The 14,241-nt window shown below is 37.4% G+C and overlaps 1 protein-coding gene across 2 annotated transcripts in view; it reads left to right on the top strand.

The window, feature by feature from the left end:
* Positions 1-14,241, top strand: part of LOC127648239 (myosin-binding protein C, fast-type-like) — a 55,396-nt gene that overhangs the window by 22,309 nt on the left and 18,846 nt on the right. For both annotated transcript variants that reach the window (XM_052132823.1, XM_052132824.1), the window contains 9 exons: positions 1,555-1,638; positions 5,239-5,387; positions 5,471-5,588; positions 6,686-6,734; positions 8,348-8,404; positions 11,683-11,855; positions 12,446-12,578; positions 12,844-12,968; positions 13,132-13,237. In XM_052132823.1, coding sequence (XP_051988783.1) covers positions 1,555-1,638; positions 5,239-5,387; positions 5,471-5,588; positions 6,686-6,734; positions 8,348-8,404; positions 11,683-11,855; positions 12,446-12,578; positions 12,844-12,968; positions 13,132-13,237 — 994 coding nt within the window. The remainder of the gene's footprint in view (positions 1-1,554; positions 1,639-5,238; positions 5,388-5,470; positions 5,589-6,685; positions 6,735-8,347; positions 8,405-11,682; positions 11,856-12,445; positions 12,579-12,843; positions 12,969-13,131; positions 13,238-14,241) is intronic.

Here is a 14,241-nt window from a genome sequence, read left to right as displayed (position 1 = left end):
GTATTAATGTTAATATTCATTAAATGTATTAAATACATTTAATAAATATAATTAAACACAGTAAATGTATTTAATTAATACATTAATTAATGTCATTAGCGTAAAGTTTGTTATTAATATTATTGGTTTGATAGTCAAAAAAATATTGCCTCATTAAGTAGCTTCAATGCAGCTAACTACTTTTTGATAGCAACTTGTAGTGTAGTTAACTACTTTTACAAAAGTGGATCTTGACTGTAGCTTAACTACTTAAAATTATGATTAGCTTGTAGCTTGTCAAACTGCAGCACTGCTTATTGAAGCCAATTATAATGAATAATGGAGACAAGTCTTGCACAAATACCATTATGCATCCGGATCAGATCAAATGAAAGCCTTTAACAGGCTACGAGTAGAAGAACCACATGCGGATATCATGGAAACAGAAACAGAGCATTCATTTAATCGCAGTGCGTGTTTTAGGAAGACTGCGGCTGCGCAAGGGCTATTCAGAAACTCTGCTAGATTTTCATCCTCACAAACAGAAATCAGAGAAACCAGTTTTACATTTTTTTTAGATAATTATATAATAATGAAAACTATATTTGTAAATGAACAGTTAAATGGCTGTTTAGTAACAAATAGTTAGCCTCATTTGACAATGCACACAATCAGTGATACAGTAGTTATACATACCTGAAGCAGCCGCTTCTTGTTGTTGAAATGCTGATAACGGCTGAGGCTGTTTTACTTCTTTTTTCAAATGTCCATTTCAATATTCTAATCAATTCCACCTCACCAAGACAAGTGCATACCTACGAACCATCTGTCTAAAGTAATTGAAGTAATTACATCTAAAACTTCAAATCTCATTAGCTGGATTGTATGAAACCTCTTATCAATGACTGACCAGTTTACATGTCAATCATTACTTCTTGTCTGACTCGGTGGTTCTTCTTGTCAGGATTGAATGAATGTAAAAGGAGACACTGTTTGAAGTGCAGTGAGCAGAATAGTGGTTCTAAAGGATTTGATTTTACTGTGTGCACGAAAACTCAATGATTTGTACAAAGATTAATAAACATTCAGATCTTTTCCTAAAACATCCAGGGAGTAAGCCCAGTAAGCCCACCCCTAGCGCCGCCCCTGCTACAGGGAAGACTGAACAAAAATATTAATGACTCATTTTGCACTCACTTGTCCATTAAATGCACTCTAGCATGACAATGTCCCTCCCCTAATACCACCTACTTCTGACTAGCAATAGCAGATAGAAAGTCATGTTCATGGAGTGATGTAAACTAAAGGCTTTTAAAAAAGAAAGAAAGAAAAAAGTACAAACTCTTCAATATGTCCCACCCAAACTTCCTGTTTCAATAAGAAATACATCAACACAGGAAAAAAATCTGTGCTCATGGGGCCTTTAAACATCAGTATAAATGTATATTTGATGTATTATTAACCCTTTTCATACACTTTTCAGTCCCTGTTGACTAACTCTGTTTATCACGTCCATTAATGTGGGCTTTCAGTAGTTCATAACTGTTTACACTGTTTTTCTGATTTTCCCTGTAGAACATGTCCCAGGAGAAGAGCATCAGCTGTCTGAGATAACTGGCTTGTTTGTTGAGAGGCCTCAGAGTGTCACTGTAACCAAAGGTGAGACTGTTACCTTATGACTCAGTACACTTGACAATGTGTGCCATCGCATATGGGGAGTTGTTCTTCCACACAACCTAGTTGAAACCTCTCTACAACAACGTCAATATTCTAATATTGGCTATGGTGTTTGGGCCCCGCCCTTTTAGGTGCAAAGCTGTCCGCTATAACAGCCGTTGCACAAACACCAGAATTTTCTTCCTTCAAGACAACTATTCATCTCTCACCTAGAAGCCCTCTACTGCTTCGCTGTTGATGACACAAGACAGCGGGTGGAATCTTCATGACAACGAGAAGACTCTCTGCTCCCCTACAGTGCTCCAGTGAACATCACTCCATCTCTTACGTGTTCGCGTCTTTTTATAGATGTCGTTCTGTAAGTGTTCTTTGCGCGAGAGACACATCCCATCATCAGACCAGCATGAGAGCTGCATTCTCTGTCTGGGCTGTGCCCACACTATGGATGCTATCGGCTATATTCCTAGCCTTGAAGGCTTTTCCGTTAGAAATAGCAAAATATCATGTTTCTGATTCGCTCAGACAACATGACAATGGTGGAGTATATAAACCACCAATGTGGAATTCACTCACCGCCATTGAGACTGACGCATCACCTCCACCTGTGGAGTGAGCAACATCTCCTTTCCCTGAGAACGACATATGTCACAGGCCATCTGAATTACGGTGCGGACCTATTGTCATGCCAAGGGGTGATACCAGGCGAATGGAGACTTCATCCTCAAACTGTCCTGAGGATTTGGGAAATATTCAGCAAAGGATAAATCAATCTATTTGCCTCAGTGTCCGCTCCCAGTCCCAAGCACCACTGGGAGCAGACACAATAGCCCACAAGTGGCCGGCTAAATGCAAATATGCGTTCCCCGGTGTGGCTAATTCACTCTGTCATATTCAAAGTCCGAGAGGACAAGGAAACAATTCTATTGGTTGCGCCGAAATGGCCCAATCAGCCATGGTTTCCAGAAATTATAGAGAGGTTATACAGCTCACGTTGGGAAATACTGCTGAGGAGGGATCTCCTCTCTCAGGTGCAAGGCACAATCTGGCATCCCCAGCCCAAGCTGTGGAACCTGTATGTCATACCTGTCAACGTTTGGATGCCAAAATCCGGGAGACCTCTGAGTGGGGTGGTGCTGGTTGGTAGAGGCAAGCTAAATACATACAAATGGTGCTGTAGTGATTTAATGTGCCAAGTAATGCAATTTTTCCCACCATGTCCGATATTAAAATCAGTGCGACACACTTTGCAAAAGGCGTGGGCATTGTCGATATGGCTTCAAGAAATTAAATTCTTCCATCCAGCTCTTCTTAAATTTAAATGTATATTTTTTTGTTTTTGTTTTGTTTTGGTGTCTTCTCCCATCTACCAGTCATGCTTGATTCAACTTCCCGCATTTACTACCTGCGCAGATATCAACAGCGCAACTTTGTTGTAGGTTGCCAGGTTGAGGTCACAAATGGGTTGAAATTTGAATGGTGTGTCGATTGTGTGAGTAGGATGCATTTCATACAAGATCTGGCAACTGGACAACCTTGGAATAATATATTGATTTGATTATTCATATAACGAGGTTTGGGCCATACAAATTACGGGAGTTTACTGGGACAAATAACAAAACGGGAGGGGCAGGAGATCGGTGTGAAATAAGGGAGACTCCCAGGAAAAACGGTATGCTGTTGACAGGTATGCTGTATGTGTGGCCCCTGAATGTAGCACGCTAAATGCACCAGAACCAATGCATTCAGTCACCATCTTACAGGTCAGGGCACAATCCACGGGATGCCTCTATGCGTTAAAATGAAATGTGTTCACTGATTGGTGTCTTTCACATGGCAAAGACCCATTACACTGCCCCGTACATGAAATTCTCATATTTCTTCAAGAGCGATTAGATGCAGAACTCACTCCATTTATGTGGCGGCTATAATAATAATAATACATTTTATTTATAGGCTCCTTTCAAGACTCTCAAGGACACCTTACAGACATAATCAAGTTTACAATAAGAAAACATAAAAGATAAAAACCTAAAATCACATATAAAAATGTGCATTATCATAGGAATATATACCGTCATAAAAAAATAGTTATTTGTAGTAAGCTAATTTAAAAAGGTGGGTTTTGAGGAGGGACCTGAAAGTGGAAAGATGATCACAATTATGGATATCTGGTGATAAAGAGTTCCAGAGTCGTGGAGCAGCACTGCTAAAGGATCTGGACCCCATAAAAGTCAGACCAACCGAAGGTATCACAAGAGAGAGAGAGGAACAGATCTAAGAGTGTGGGTAGGAGAATATATATGAAGAAGATCGAGAAGATAGGAATGTGCTAAGCTATGAAGAGCCTTGAAGGTCAATAACAGAATCTTGTAATCAATACGAAGTTTAACAGGGGGCAAGTGAAGTTGTTGAAGAATAGGAGTTATATGGACAGAGTTAGCCGAGTTTTGTACCAGCTGTAATTTATGCTGAAGTTTTTGTGGTAGACCAAATAGAAGGGCTATATCTGTGTTTCATGCACCTGAAGCTGGCGCCACTATAGGCAAGCATGATTTAATCATAAAGTTCCTAAGAGGAGCAAGACAATTAAATCCACCATGGCTGACTACAGTTCCGACCTAACTTTGGTCCTAAAACTGCTCGCAGGTCCCCCCTTTGAGCCTTTGCACATGCCCTCCATTAATGCTGGCACTGGCCTCAGTAAAACGGGTCGGTGACTTACATGCACTACCAATTGACAATTCATATCTGGAGTTTGGCCCCGGTCTTTCATAAGCCACTGTCAAACCACAAATACGATATGTGGCTTCCTCATGGGCATGGACGAATGGTGTGTCTTTAGAATACATATGTTTTGCAGCAGGATGGTCTTCTCAAAACACATTCTCAAGGTTTTACAACCTAGATGTAAAATCTCTCTCTTCACAAGTCCTGTTTAGAGTGCTTGCTATTTAATTTGCCAAACATATACTTATGCCCCTCCCCTTAAGTACGGCTCCCCATACTTTTACACAACCGCCTGCAGCAGGCCATTGTCATTTACCATAATGTTACAAGCACTTTCATTATAAATAAACTCCCTTCCCGACTGGGTTCGTTAATGGGTTAATTCATTCTACATAAATAGTTCATATATTCATTCTGAGCGCTCCCCTCCTGGCCCAACATGAGGATCACTCACTTATGGCATACTCATGGCAGTCGCCATCGTGTGGGACGCGTCATGTGTCCTTTCTTTATGTCGTGTAGTGCTGCGTGATGGGATTTTGTTCTCCATGTGTGTTCGGACGCAATGTCAAGTATACTGAGTCGTAAGGAAATGTCTTTGTTATGTACGTGAACATCTAAAATAAATGATATTTTAGAGATACATATTAATATCTATCTTATAAAGTTCTCAGCAACCGTTGCCTTTGGCTTGCTCACTGGGGGCTTTGCATTAGCTTAAAATACATTAAAGTGTGATGTTTTGTGAAACGACACGCATTGAGAGGTATTTAGAGTGCACTGCATATATGTATTTAAAATAATGTGAAAAGCACTATACAAATAAAATGTACTTGATTTTATCATTGATAATAGGGAAGAATTTCACATTTGTGGCTAAGGTGGACTCGTCTCAGCTGTTAAGAAAGCCAGCTATGAAGTGGTTGAAGGGGAAATGGTTGGATCTGGGGAGCAAAGCTGGGAAACACCTGCAGTTCAAAGAAACATATGACAGGAACACCAAGGTTAGTGAAGGATTGTATGTTTTATATGAGAGTTGTTCACTAGGGCACACAGTAACTATTTTTCTCATCTTTCTGTATGTAAGATATACACCTATGAGATGACCATTGTTCAGGCTGTGGACGGGGATGCAGGAGGCTATCGTTGTGAGGTCACATCAAAAGACAAGTGTGACAGCTGCACCTTTGACATCACTGTTGAAGGTAGGACAATATGCAAGTATGAGTACAGAGTTGCTAAATATTAATTGGATAGTTCACCAACAATTGAAAATTCTGTAATAATTTTTAGATGTTAAGCAGTATGTTAGTCTCAGTCACCTAACATTACTACATATTAACATCTCTTTTTGTGTTCCATGGATAAGTCATTCAGGTTTGGAACAACACAAGGATGAGTAAATCAGTGGCAGTTCTGGCTATAGGCGAGATCCGACGTGGCACCCCCTTAACTTCCCAACTGAACTTTATAGAATATATATATATATATATATATATATATATATATATATATATATATATATATATATATATATATATATATATATATATATATATATAAATAGTCAATAAAGAAAACGGCAGAATATTTAAAGATTGCTGCTTGTGCTATTACATACAATCCATAATTTCAAATTTAACCCTCCCCCAATTTTCACTGACACAAAATCACCAGTGAATTTGTCAAATCTGCCCAGTAATCACATGGTTGATACTTATTTTCTCAAGATCACTGAGGTGATCCTGTGTCACAGTGAACCTATACTGTTGATCATGGTTATCTTATGTTTGTTCAGAATGTAAGAATGCATTATGAACATCAATAATCCTTACCATTTAGAGCCTTTTAGGCTGAGTAGCCTGTCAGGAACAACTCGGGGCACCTCTCTCCCATCGCTATCTTGCGAGCTCTGTGCAGGGGTGATCGATCAGGTGCCCAGGCTCATGTCTATATCGCCCATGCCAGTATCTGCTACTGGAGTAAATACATGTATGGGTAAACTAACCCTTTGATACAGCACATGATATATATCATAGAACATTTATGATGCAAATTTCTAAATACAAATTCAAATAATTTAACACATCCAATGGGTGTGTATACACTTTACTGTGAGCCACTGAGCTTATTCATTATTCAGTAGGTATTTAGCTAATTAGATCCTTCCCGGCTAGTTATGCAGCACAGAGTAAATAAGCACTACACATTTATTGGCTTTGACAGCAATCCGATTGTGGAGCAAATCAAACTTTCACTGTTATTCATCATCATCATCAATTGTTTCATCTTCTCCCCCCAGCTGCAGAAGAGGCACAGCAAACAAACATATTGGAGGCATTCAAACGATCGTGAGTTTGTTTGTGTCCCTACCTAATCACTGGTAGATGTCATGACCTACATTCATACAGGCAGAAAAAAATCAGATTTTTTTGGACGCAGTCACTCAATTCTGTTTAGGTTTTGCAGTCTGCAGGACAAAACACATTCAATCTATTTTTTACAAGCCTCATCCAAACCACATTCGCAGATGTTTTGTAATCCAATTAAAATCAGATTTTTCTTAACGCGGCTCAGTCTGAACGGTGAGATCGGATTTCATGTTTGCTACAAGAAAACATACTGCAGTCCGAACGGCATAAGTAATGCCTTCATAGGGCACTTCGAAATGAATACAATAATGATGGCCACCCATTAGTATCGTTACAAACAGAATTGTCATTAAAATGACTTCAAAAGTGAGTCCAGCCTGTTCTATTGCACTATTTCAGCCCTACAAAACAGTGGAAAGTAAACAGGGCATAGAGATCATCACTTCTGAATGAAACACACCCATATGTCATTTATATGTTACAGGGCACACCAAGCATTGCAAACCTCTTATAATAATACAGACATTTGCTTAACTTAACCAAAGAGATGCGCTAAGGTGCAGTAACCCATAAAATATTGAACATCACGTGAATACGGGACGCTTGAGCATTTTGAGTGTCTCTTCACGGACTTGGGTCCTTGTCTCACCATCTGACCTTTTTATGATTTAATACAAGGCTCAAAGCCTTCAATACAGGATGTTTCGCTCTCTGCTGAAAATACAGGACACCAAGATAAAGATGTCGTAATTTCGGCCAAAACACAGAATGTCCCCGCTAAAACGGGCAGCAGCAAAGCTAGCAGCAATAAACATTACATATGCCACCTATCCCATTTTTAAGCTGTTGTCTGTAAAGTTTATATTTGGATACTGCCCTCATGAAAAGCATAATCAATGGTAAAACATCCATCACTAAAATCTCATTCTTGGTGAATATACACAAGTTTTCTGCATCATGACAAGTGTGGACGTGATAGCAAAAGTGACTGTAGTCTGAACAGAACAAATCTGATCTGGCCACATATAACTAGCAGTTTGAATAGTCTCACACACACACACACACACACACACACACACACACACACACACACACACACACACACACACACACACACGCACCAAAAAAATCGGATTTTTCCTGCAGTGTTTGGTCTGTTTTTCCATGCTGTCAAAGTGTTGGTTTTGGTGTTAAGGGTTTGTTCTGAAAGGGTTTCTTTTTTGTTTGCAGTCTCTTTTTTTCATGTCTCTCTTCTGTATGCGCCAATTCTTATGTACAAAGTTTCTCTTTTGTCTCATTGTGTACATGTCAGTTTATTTGGGGCACCAAATGACAATTTTCATTCCGTAAAATGAATCTCAGATTGCACCCTGAAAATTACATAGGGATTTCTTAAAAAAGTAAATCCTCCTTAAAGTCATTTTATAACTCTCATGACAAGCTTCTTGAATAAGGTGCTTATGTTATGCTATATTGTTATATGTTCTAAACATTGTGAACTAATAAGTCATAATAAAAATGTGCTTTGCTTGCAAAAACTTAATAACCTTTGCTGGGATGCTCTCTAACATTTTACCCTCTACCATCCATAGAGGAGATGCAGGAGAGGATGCAGGAGAGCTGGACTTCAGCGGCTTACTCAAAAAAAGGTCTGGAACACGTTTTGCATACTAAATGTCTATCCCTCTTACTCAATAAATAATCTTTAATCATTGCATCATTATAATTAATGAACTGATCATCTTCCATTTAAGGTGCACTTAGTATATTATTTTATATATCATCATGGACATACACTAACACCTAGGGGCGTGGATGCAGCATCATTCAAACGCAATAGTTTTCAGTTATCGACACAATTGTAGAAATCCACTATTCACAGTTGGCCATGATTCATTGAATCCATGAGTAAAACTGTTCAATAACAGGGTAATTACTGATATTAAGAGATTAGCAAGCCCATTCGGCTGGTCATGTGATCTTAACATGGCAGACCCCATGAGGGGACCCTCTCCATGTAGAATAAATCAGCTTGTATAAGGTAACTATTATTACCAAGTCTTCATCTTATGTGAGTGCTCGTGATTTTATACATACAGTTTGTTTCTAAATTATAATTTATTTATTTAAAAGTAAAAAAAGTGCACCTTTAATTAGGCTTTTTAAGCAATATACAGGGGTGTAAAGTAACGAATTACAAATACTCACATTACTGTAATTAACTACTTTTTCCCCAAGAATTGTACTTTTTTAAGTAGTTTAAAATGTTTATATTTTTACTTTTACTTGAGTACATTTTAAGTGCTGTATCTATTTTCCCACCGTCGGTGTTCGCTACTTCCCTGTCCTGATTTTATTTTTATCCATCAACATGATTGGCTAGGGAGAGTCTTGTGACTCCCATCAAATCATATCACACATAAAAAACTTGAACGGCAGCTGCAGCTGCCAAACTGTTATGGATGCCTCTATGGCGTTATGCCTCAAGCACAGTTCAACACATGAACATCACAGCTGCACCTGGAAGGGCATTTCGCAGAGAAAAAGGCCAATTGCTTGATTGTGTCATGTGAGTTTAACTTGCTTAAGCCAGATATCAGCATTAATCCTAATTTGAAGAAACATATCGAGGTAAATTTCATATTTCTGCTTACTAGATTCTGTATGTCTATAATGTAGCCTGTAATTGAACTATCTATCACTGAGATTATTGGGTTTATGTGAGAGATTAATGCAATGTTATCAATAGGGCTGGGCGATAAAACAATCTTTATGTTACTCTGAAAAAAAGAGAGAGAGAGATGCCTTCGATATCGATGAGAAACTTTTGAGTAGTTTTCTATATTTAGCCTATGATCTACATCTAGAACAGGGATGTTCATTAAATCAATCGTGATTGCAAGAGCACCACTGGTTGGTTGATCTAGATAAAATATAAAACATTGACTTTTTATTTCCTGACGTCTGTAGCTGCGTGCTGTTTGATTGACAGGTGGATAATGTTTGTGCGCTAATGCGGTTACGCCCCTAAATGTTCAAATACACTTTATAATTCCGCCAATGCCCGTCTTGATGAGGTATTAATATAAATGCAGTTGGTTTGATCGAAAGTGAACGTATGTTGTTGGACATATCATATGTTGGACTTGAAGTGTACATGTAACCGAATTGAGCACTGTCTAGCAGGCTATGTCATATAAAGGCTATTAATCAAATAAAAATAACAAGTAAACGAGAAAACCATTCACTACTTTTGGCTGAATAACAAGTAGCTTTAAGATAATTAATGTAATATAATACATTTAATAATACGATTTTTAGTAATATTGTTAGTTTTTTATAATACCGACCCCTAATGTAGGGATTGTGTTCATTTGTATAATAAATTACCAGGAAAGTAGAGATGATAAAATAATTTATAATTATGCTTAGCCTTTATAAATATCAACATTTGCAGAGCAATACTTCAACAGAACATTCCACCAGTCACAAACTTCAGAAAATTGTGCATCATGCATGAGAATGAGAATACAACTATTTCTTGGCTTAAAAGATACAAGAACTAAATCTATGTTGAACACTGCATCTCAAAATGAGGACAATGTGGCCCCCATGTGCTACTTAAAGAAATAATTCACACAAAAATGAAAATGTTCTCATCATTTACACTTCATCATGCCATCTATGACTTTCTTCAGGATACAAACTAAGATAAAGATCAGAAGAATATTTCAGTTCTGATCCATACAATGCAAGTGAATGCTAGAATTTTTTGCTAGAAATTATTCGCCCTGCCCAGTAGATGGCGATATGCATGAAGAATGTGAATGACAAAAAACAAAAGAAGAAGAAAGTGAAAGTGGAGATTGACAGAGCAGGGAGGAGAATTTATAGCAAAACTCAAATATTGATCTGCTTCTCACCCACATCTATCATATCATTTCTGAAGACATGGATTTAACCACTGAAGTCACATGGATAAGGCTACTTTTATGCTGACTTCAAAATTTTGGCACCCATTCACTTGCGTTGTTTGGACCAAAAGAGCTGAAATATTCTTAAGAAAAATAAAATAATTTGTGTTCTGCTGTTTAAAGAAAGCCAAACACATCCAGGATTGGCATAAGGGTGACTAAATAATGAGAGAATTAATGCCCGATGTGGCCCCTGTACCAAACAACTGCCCTACCGCCTCTATTGTGCCAAGTGACCCTGTTTTTTTTGCATTCCTAGCATTGTTTTGAACATGTTTTATGCACAACAGTAACACTCTCAGTCGGCATTAAGGGAAATTTAGACCCTGCATGTAAACTGATTTTAATGTAGCTGTTTCATACATTATGATATTGAAAATAACCTTTCTACCTTTTAATTTCTGTAATCATGTCACCCTTTTATTTATTTTTTAAAATCAGATTCATGTAGTGTTTACAGTATCATAGATAAGTGATGAATTTTAAAAGTTGTCCATCACAAACACCTATAAAATATCTATATTTTTTATTCTTTCTGGCAAACAGGAATGGGAATGTAAATTACGGTATTTGTGCTACATTTTTAAATTGCAGAATAGAGTTTTTATGTTAAAGGGGCATAACTTTCACAACGCAGATCCCAATACTCACTACTCATGAGTACTTTAAAATGAGCTACTCTTTTACTCTTACTTGAGTAGTTTTTAGGAGGTACATTTACTCTACTCAAACTACATATATAATACTATAGTACTTGAAAATAATACTTGAGTATTATTTTTCAGTACCCTTTCCACCCCTGGCTATACATAATACATACTTTTTTCAAGTCATGAATTTATAAAATTGTTATGCATGAATGCACACAGCTCTGGAAGAGTCCACAATTTAAATATCTAATATTGGCCAATGTATTGTGCATCCCTAATATTTAACTGTTTCCTATCCCTTAGAGAAAGGAAGCAGAAGGAGGAGATTGAGGTGGATGTGGATGTGTGGGAGATCCTGAAGAAAGCTAAGCCATGTGACTATGAAAAGATCGCCTTTGAGTACGGCATCACTGACCTTAGGGGTATGCTCAAGAGACTGAAGAAGATGAAGAAGATGGAGCCCAAGAAGAGTGATGGTGTGACACGCAATTGATGCATACAGATACGGCCCTTCACACGTATATACTGTTCCCAAAATGTATTTTGACACTTTAGCCACACTTAAAAAAGTAAATTGCATTAGATACTAAAATATCAAATCGATCAAAGAAAAAGATAGCACAAGCACACATTTCTAACAAAATATTTCACAAAAAAGGTTTTTAGATTGTAAATGATTAAAAAATTAAACAAAATGAAGAAAAAGGTATTTCAACACTTTTTGGTTGTCAGACATAGTGGAATATGTAATAGTTAATGCAAACTCTGCTAGGCCACCTGATGAACTTGAGGGTACTTTATACATCCACAAATAGTAACATTGGACCAGCAGGTTCAAAGTAAATTAAATATGTTAAGAAAGGTGAAGCAAGCTCTGAGAAATGGTCTGGCATCATTTGTTTGTTTGCAGAAACCACCTGATTTTATATTTTATTTCTCGTGCAAAGGAATTCTTGCATTTTTAAGCATGGCTTAAGTGTCAAAATACGTTTGGGGCCACTTTACACACAGTACATACAAAGACAATACTACAGTATAGTACAATGCTTACTGTTGGTTGTTTCAGCGTTCCTGAAAAAGTTGGATCCTGCTTACTCTGTGGAGAAAGGCAAGAAAATAAATCTTTGTGTGGAACTGGCTGACCCCAACGCTCAAGTCAAATGGCTAAAAAATGGACAGGAGATCAAACCCTCAGCTAAGTATGATCCTGTGTGTCTGTGTGTGAGCTTTGCAAAGAATAAAGGAATAGAGTATTTTGTATAGCACTATGAAACACCAAGAGGTGTTTTGGTCAAAACATTGATGATATTTATAAGGGTGGGCAATGAAAAAAGGCAATGCCACAACATAGAATACATATTATCAGAAGAACATAATTAAGGGCACCTCTTCCATTCTATCTATGATACTTTGATGATCTTTGCCTTCAATGAGGTCTGTGCTGAATTTCCCTCCCTCTGTTAGATATGTCTTTGAGAGTGTGGGTGGGATCCGTAAGCTCACTATTAACAAGTGCAATCTTGCTGATGATGCTGCTTACGAATGTGTGGTTGGAGAGGAGAAGAGTTTCACAGAGGTCTTTATCCAAGGTATCCTGTCATCATCATCACCACCGGCATCATTAGCATAACACCTGATTTGTAAATTCTGTTGTCTCATTTGTCCACCAAATATAGTTATGTCTGCAGCTAATTTGATGAAAATGCCTTTTCTATAGTGTAATGCCACTTGTTGGTTTGTTTGCATCAACAGAGCCCCCAGTAACAATCAATAAGATGCTGGATGACATCCATGTGGTGGTTGGGGAGAAGGTGGAATTTGAGGTTGAGGTTTCTGAAGAGGGAGCCAATGTGAAATGGTGAGATAATGGACTAGTAGTGGGCAACACTTACATGGCACTGGCCATTCAAATCAAATGACCAAATTCTAAATGCACTAGGGCTGGGCGGATCGATGCTAAAGTAGCGATACTTCCGATACTGACGTGGTATCAAGAATTTAGATCCTCACATTAAAATATTGATTCTGAAGGTTTTTTATTTTTGTTTTACTAGTGATCGCATTATTTAGATAACATGAATATTAATGCATCTCATAAGCTTTGAAGTGGAAAAATATTTTTTCCACTTGACTGTGTGTCAAGATGTGAGAAATAGTCAAATACAAATATCTATGGTTAATTTTGTGGTTTTATATGTTGCATAAACTTACTAATTTTTAAAAGATAAACAAAGCAGCCTAATAATTTTCTGCTTAGACCTATAAATATATAAAAAATTAAGCAATAATTTAAGGTAATAATATTATCCAAAGAATTCATAAAAATTAAATTAATTAGAGGTATCAGATTGAAAAGAAAATAAGTGGTATCGCCCATCCCTAAAATGCACAAACTTTCAATCTGTGCTGAGTAGGTCACCAATTGATCAAAGTAACTCAATATCACACAAAGAAATCCAAAAGATACTTCGTAATCAATTGCATGAAATTACTATAAATTCACACCATTAAAATGATTAACTTTCTGCACACTGGATGATCTGGTTGTGATCAAACATGTCCATTCAAATAAAAATAAAAAATATATATATATTTTAGCTTTATCTGGTTACCACTGATTCTTTTGAACTTAAAATATTATGCTGTAAATCAGCAATGGCCTGGACATGCTCTCTTTTCTCTTGTCCTCTTTCCATCATGTTCCATTTCTGTCCAGCCTTGTTCACTTTACACACCCCCACTCTTTTTCATTCCATCTTCAGTTGCCTCGCTATACATCTCCTTTTCCTACTTCTTCTTATAAACATTATTTTCTATCTCCATCTTTGTCTATCTAATCTCCTATATCTGTCTCTATGCATC

The sequence above is a fragment of the Xyrauchen texanus genome, chromosome 8, assembly GCF_025860055.1.
Source record: "Xyrauchen texanus isolate HMW12.3.18 chromosome 8, RBS_HiC_50CHRs, whole genome shotgun sequence".
Lineage (NCBI taxonomy): Eukaryota > Metazoa > Chordata > Actinopteri > Cypriniformes > Catostomidae > Xyrauchen > Xyrauchen texanus.
Note: the sequence above shows the minus strand (reverse complement) of the source record. Positions and strands in the feature narration are given on the sequence as shown.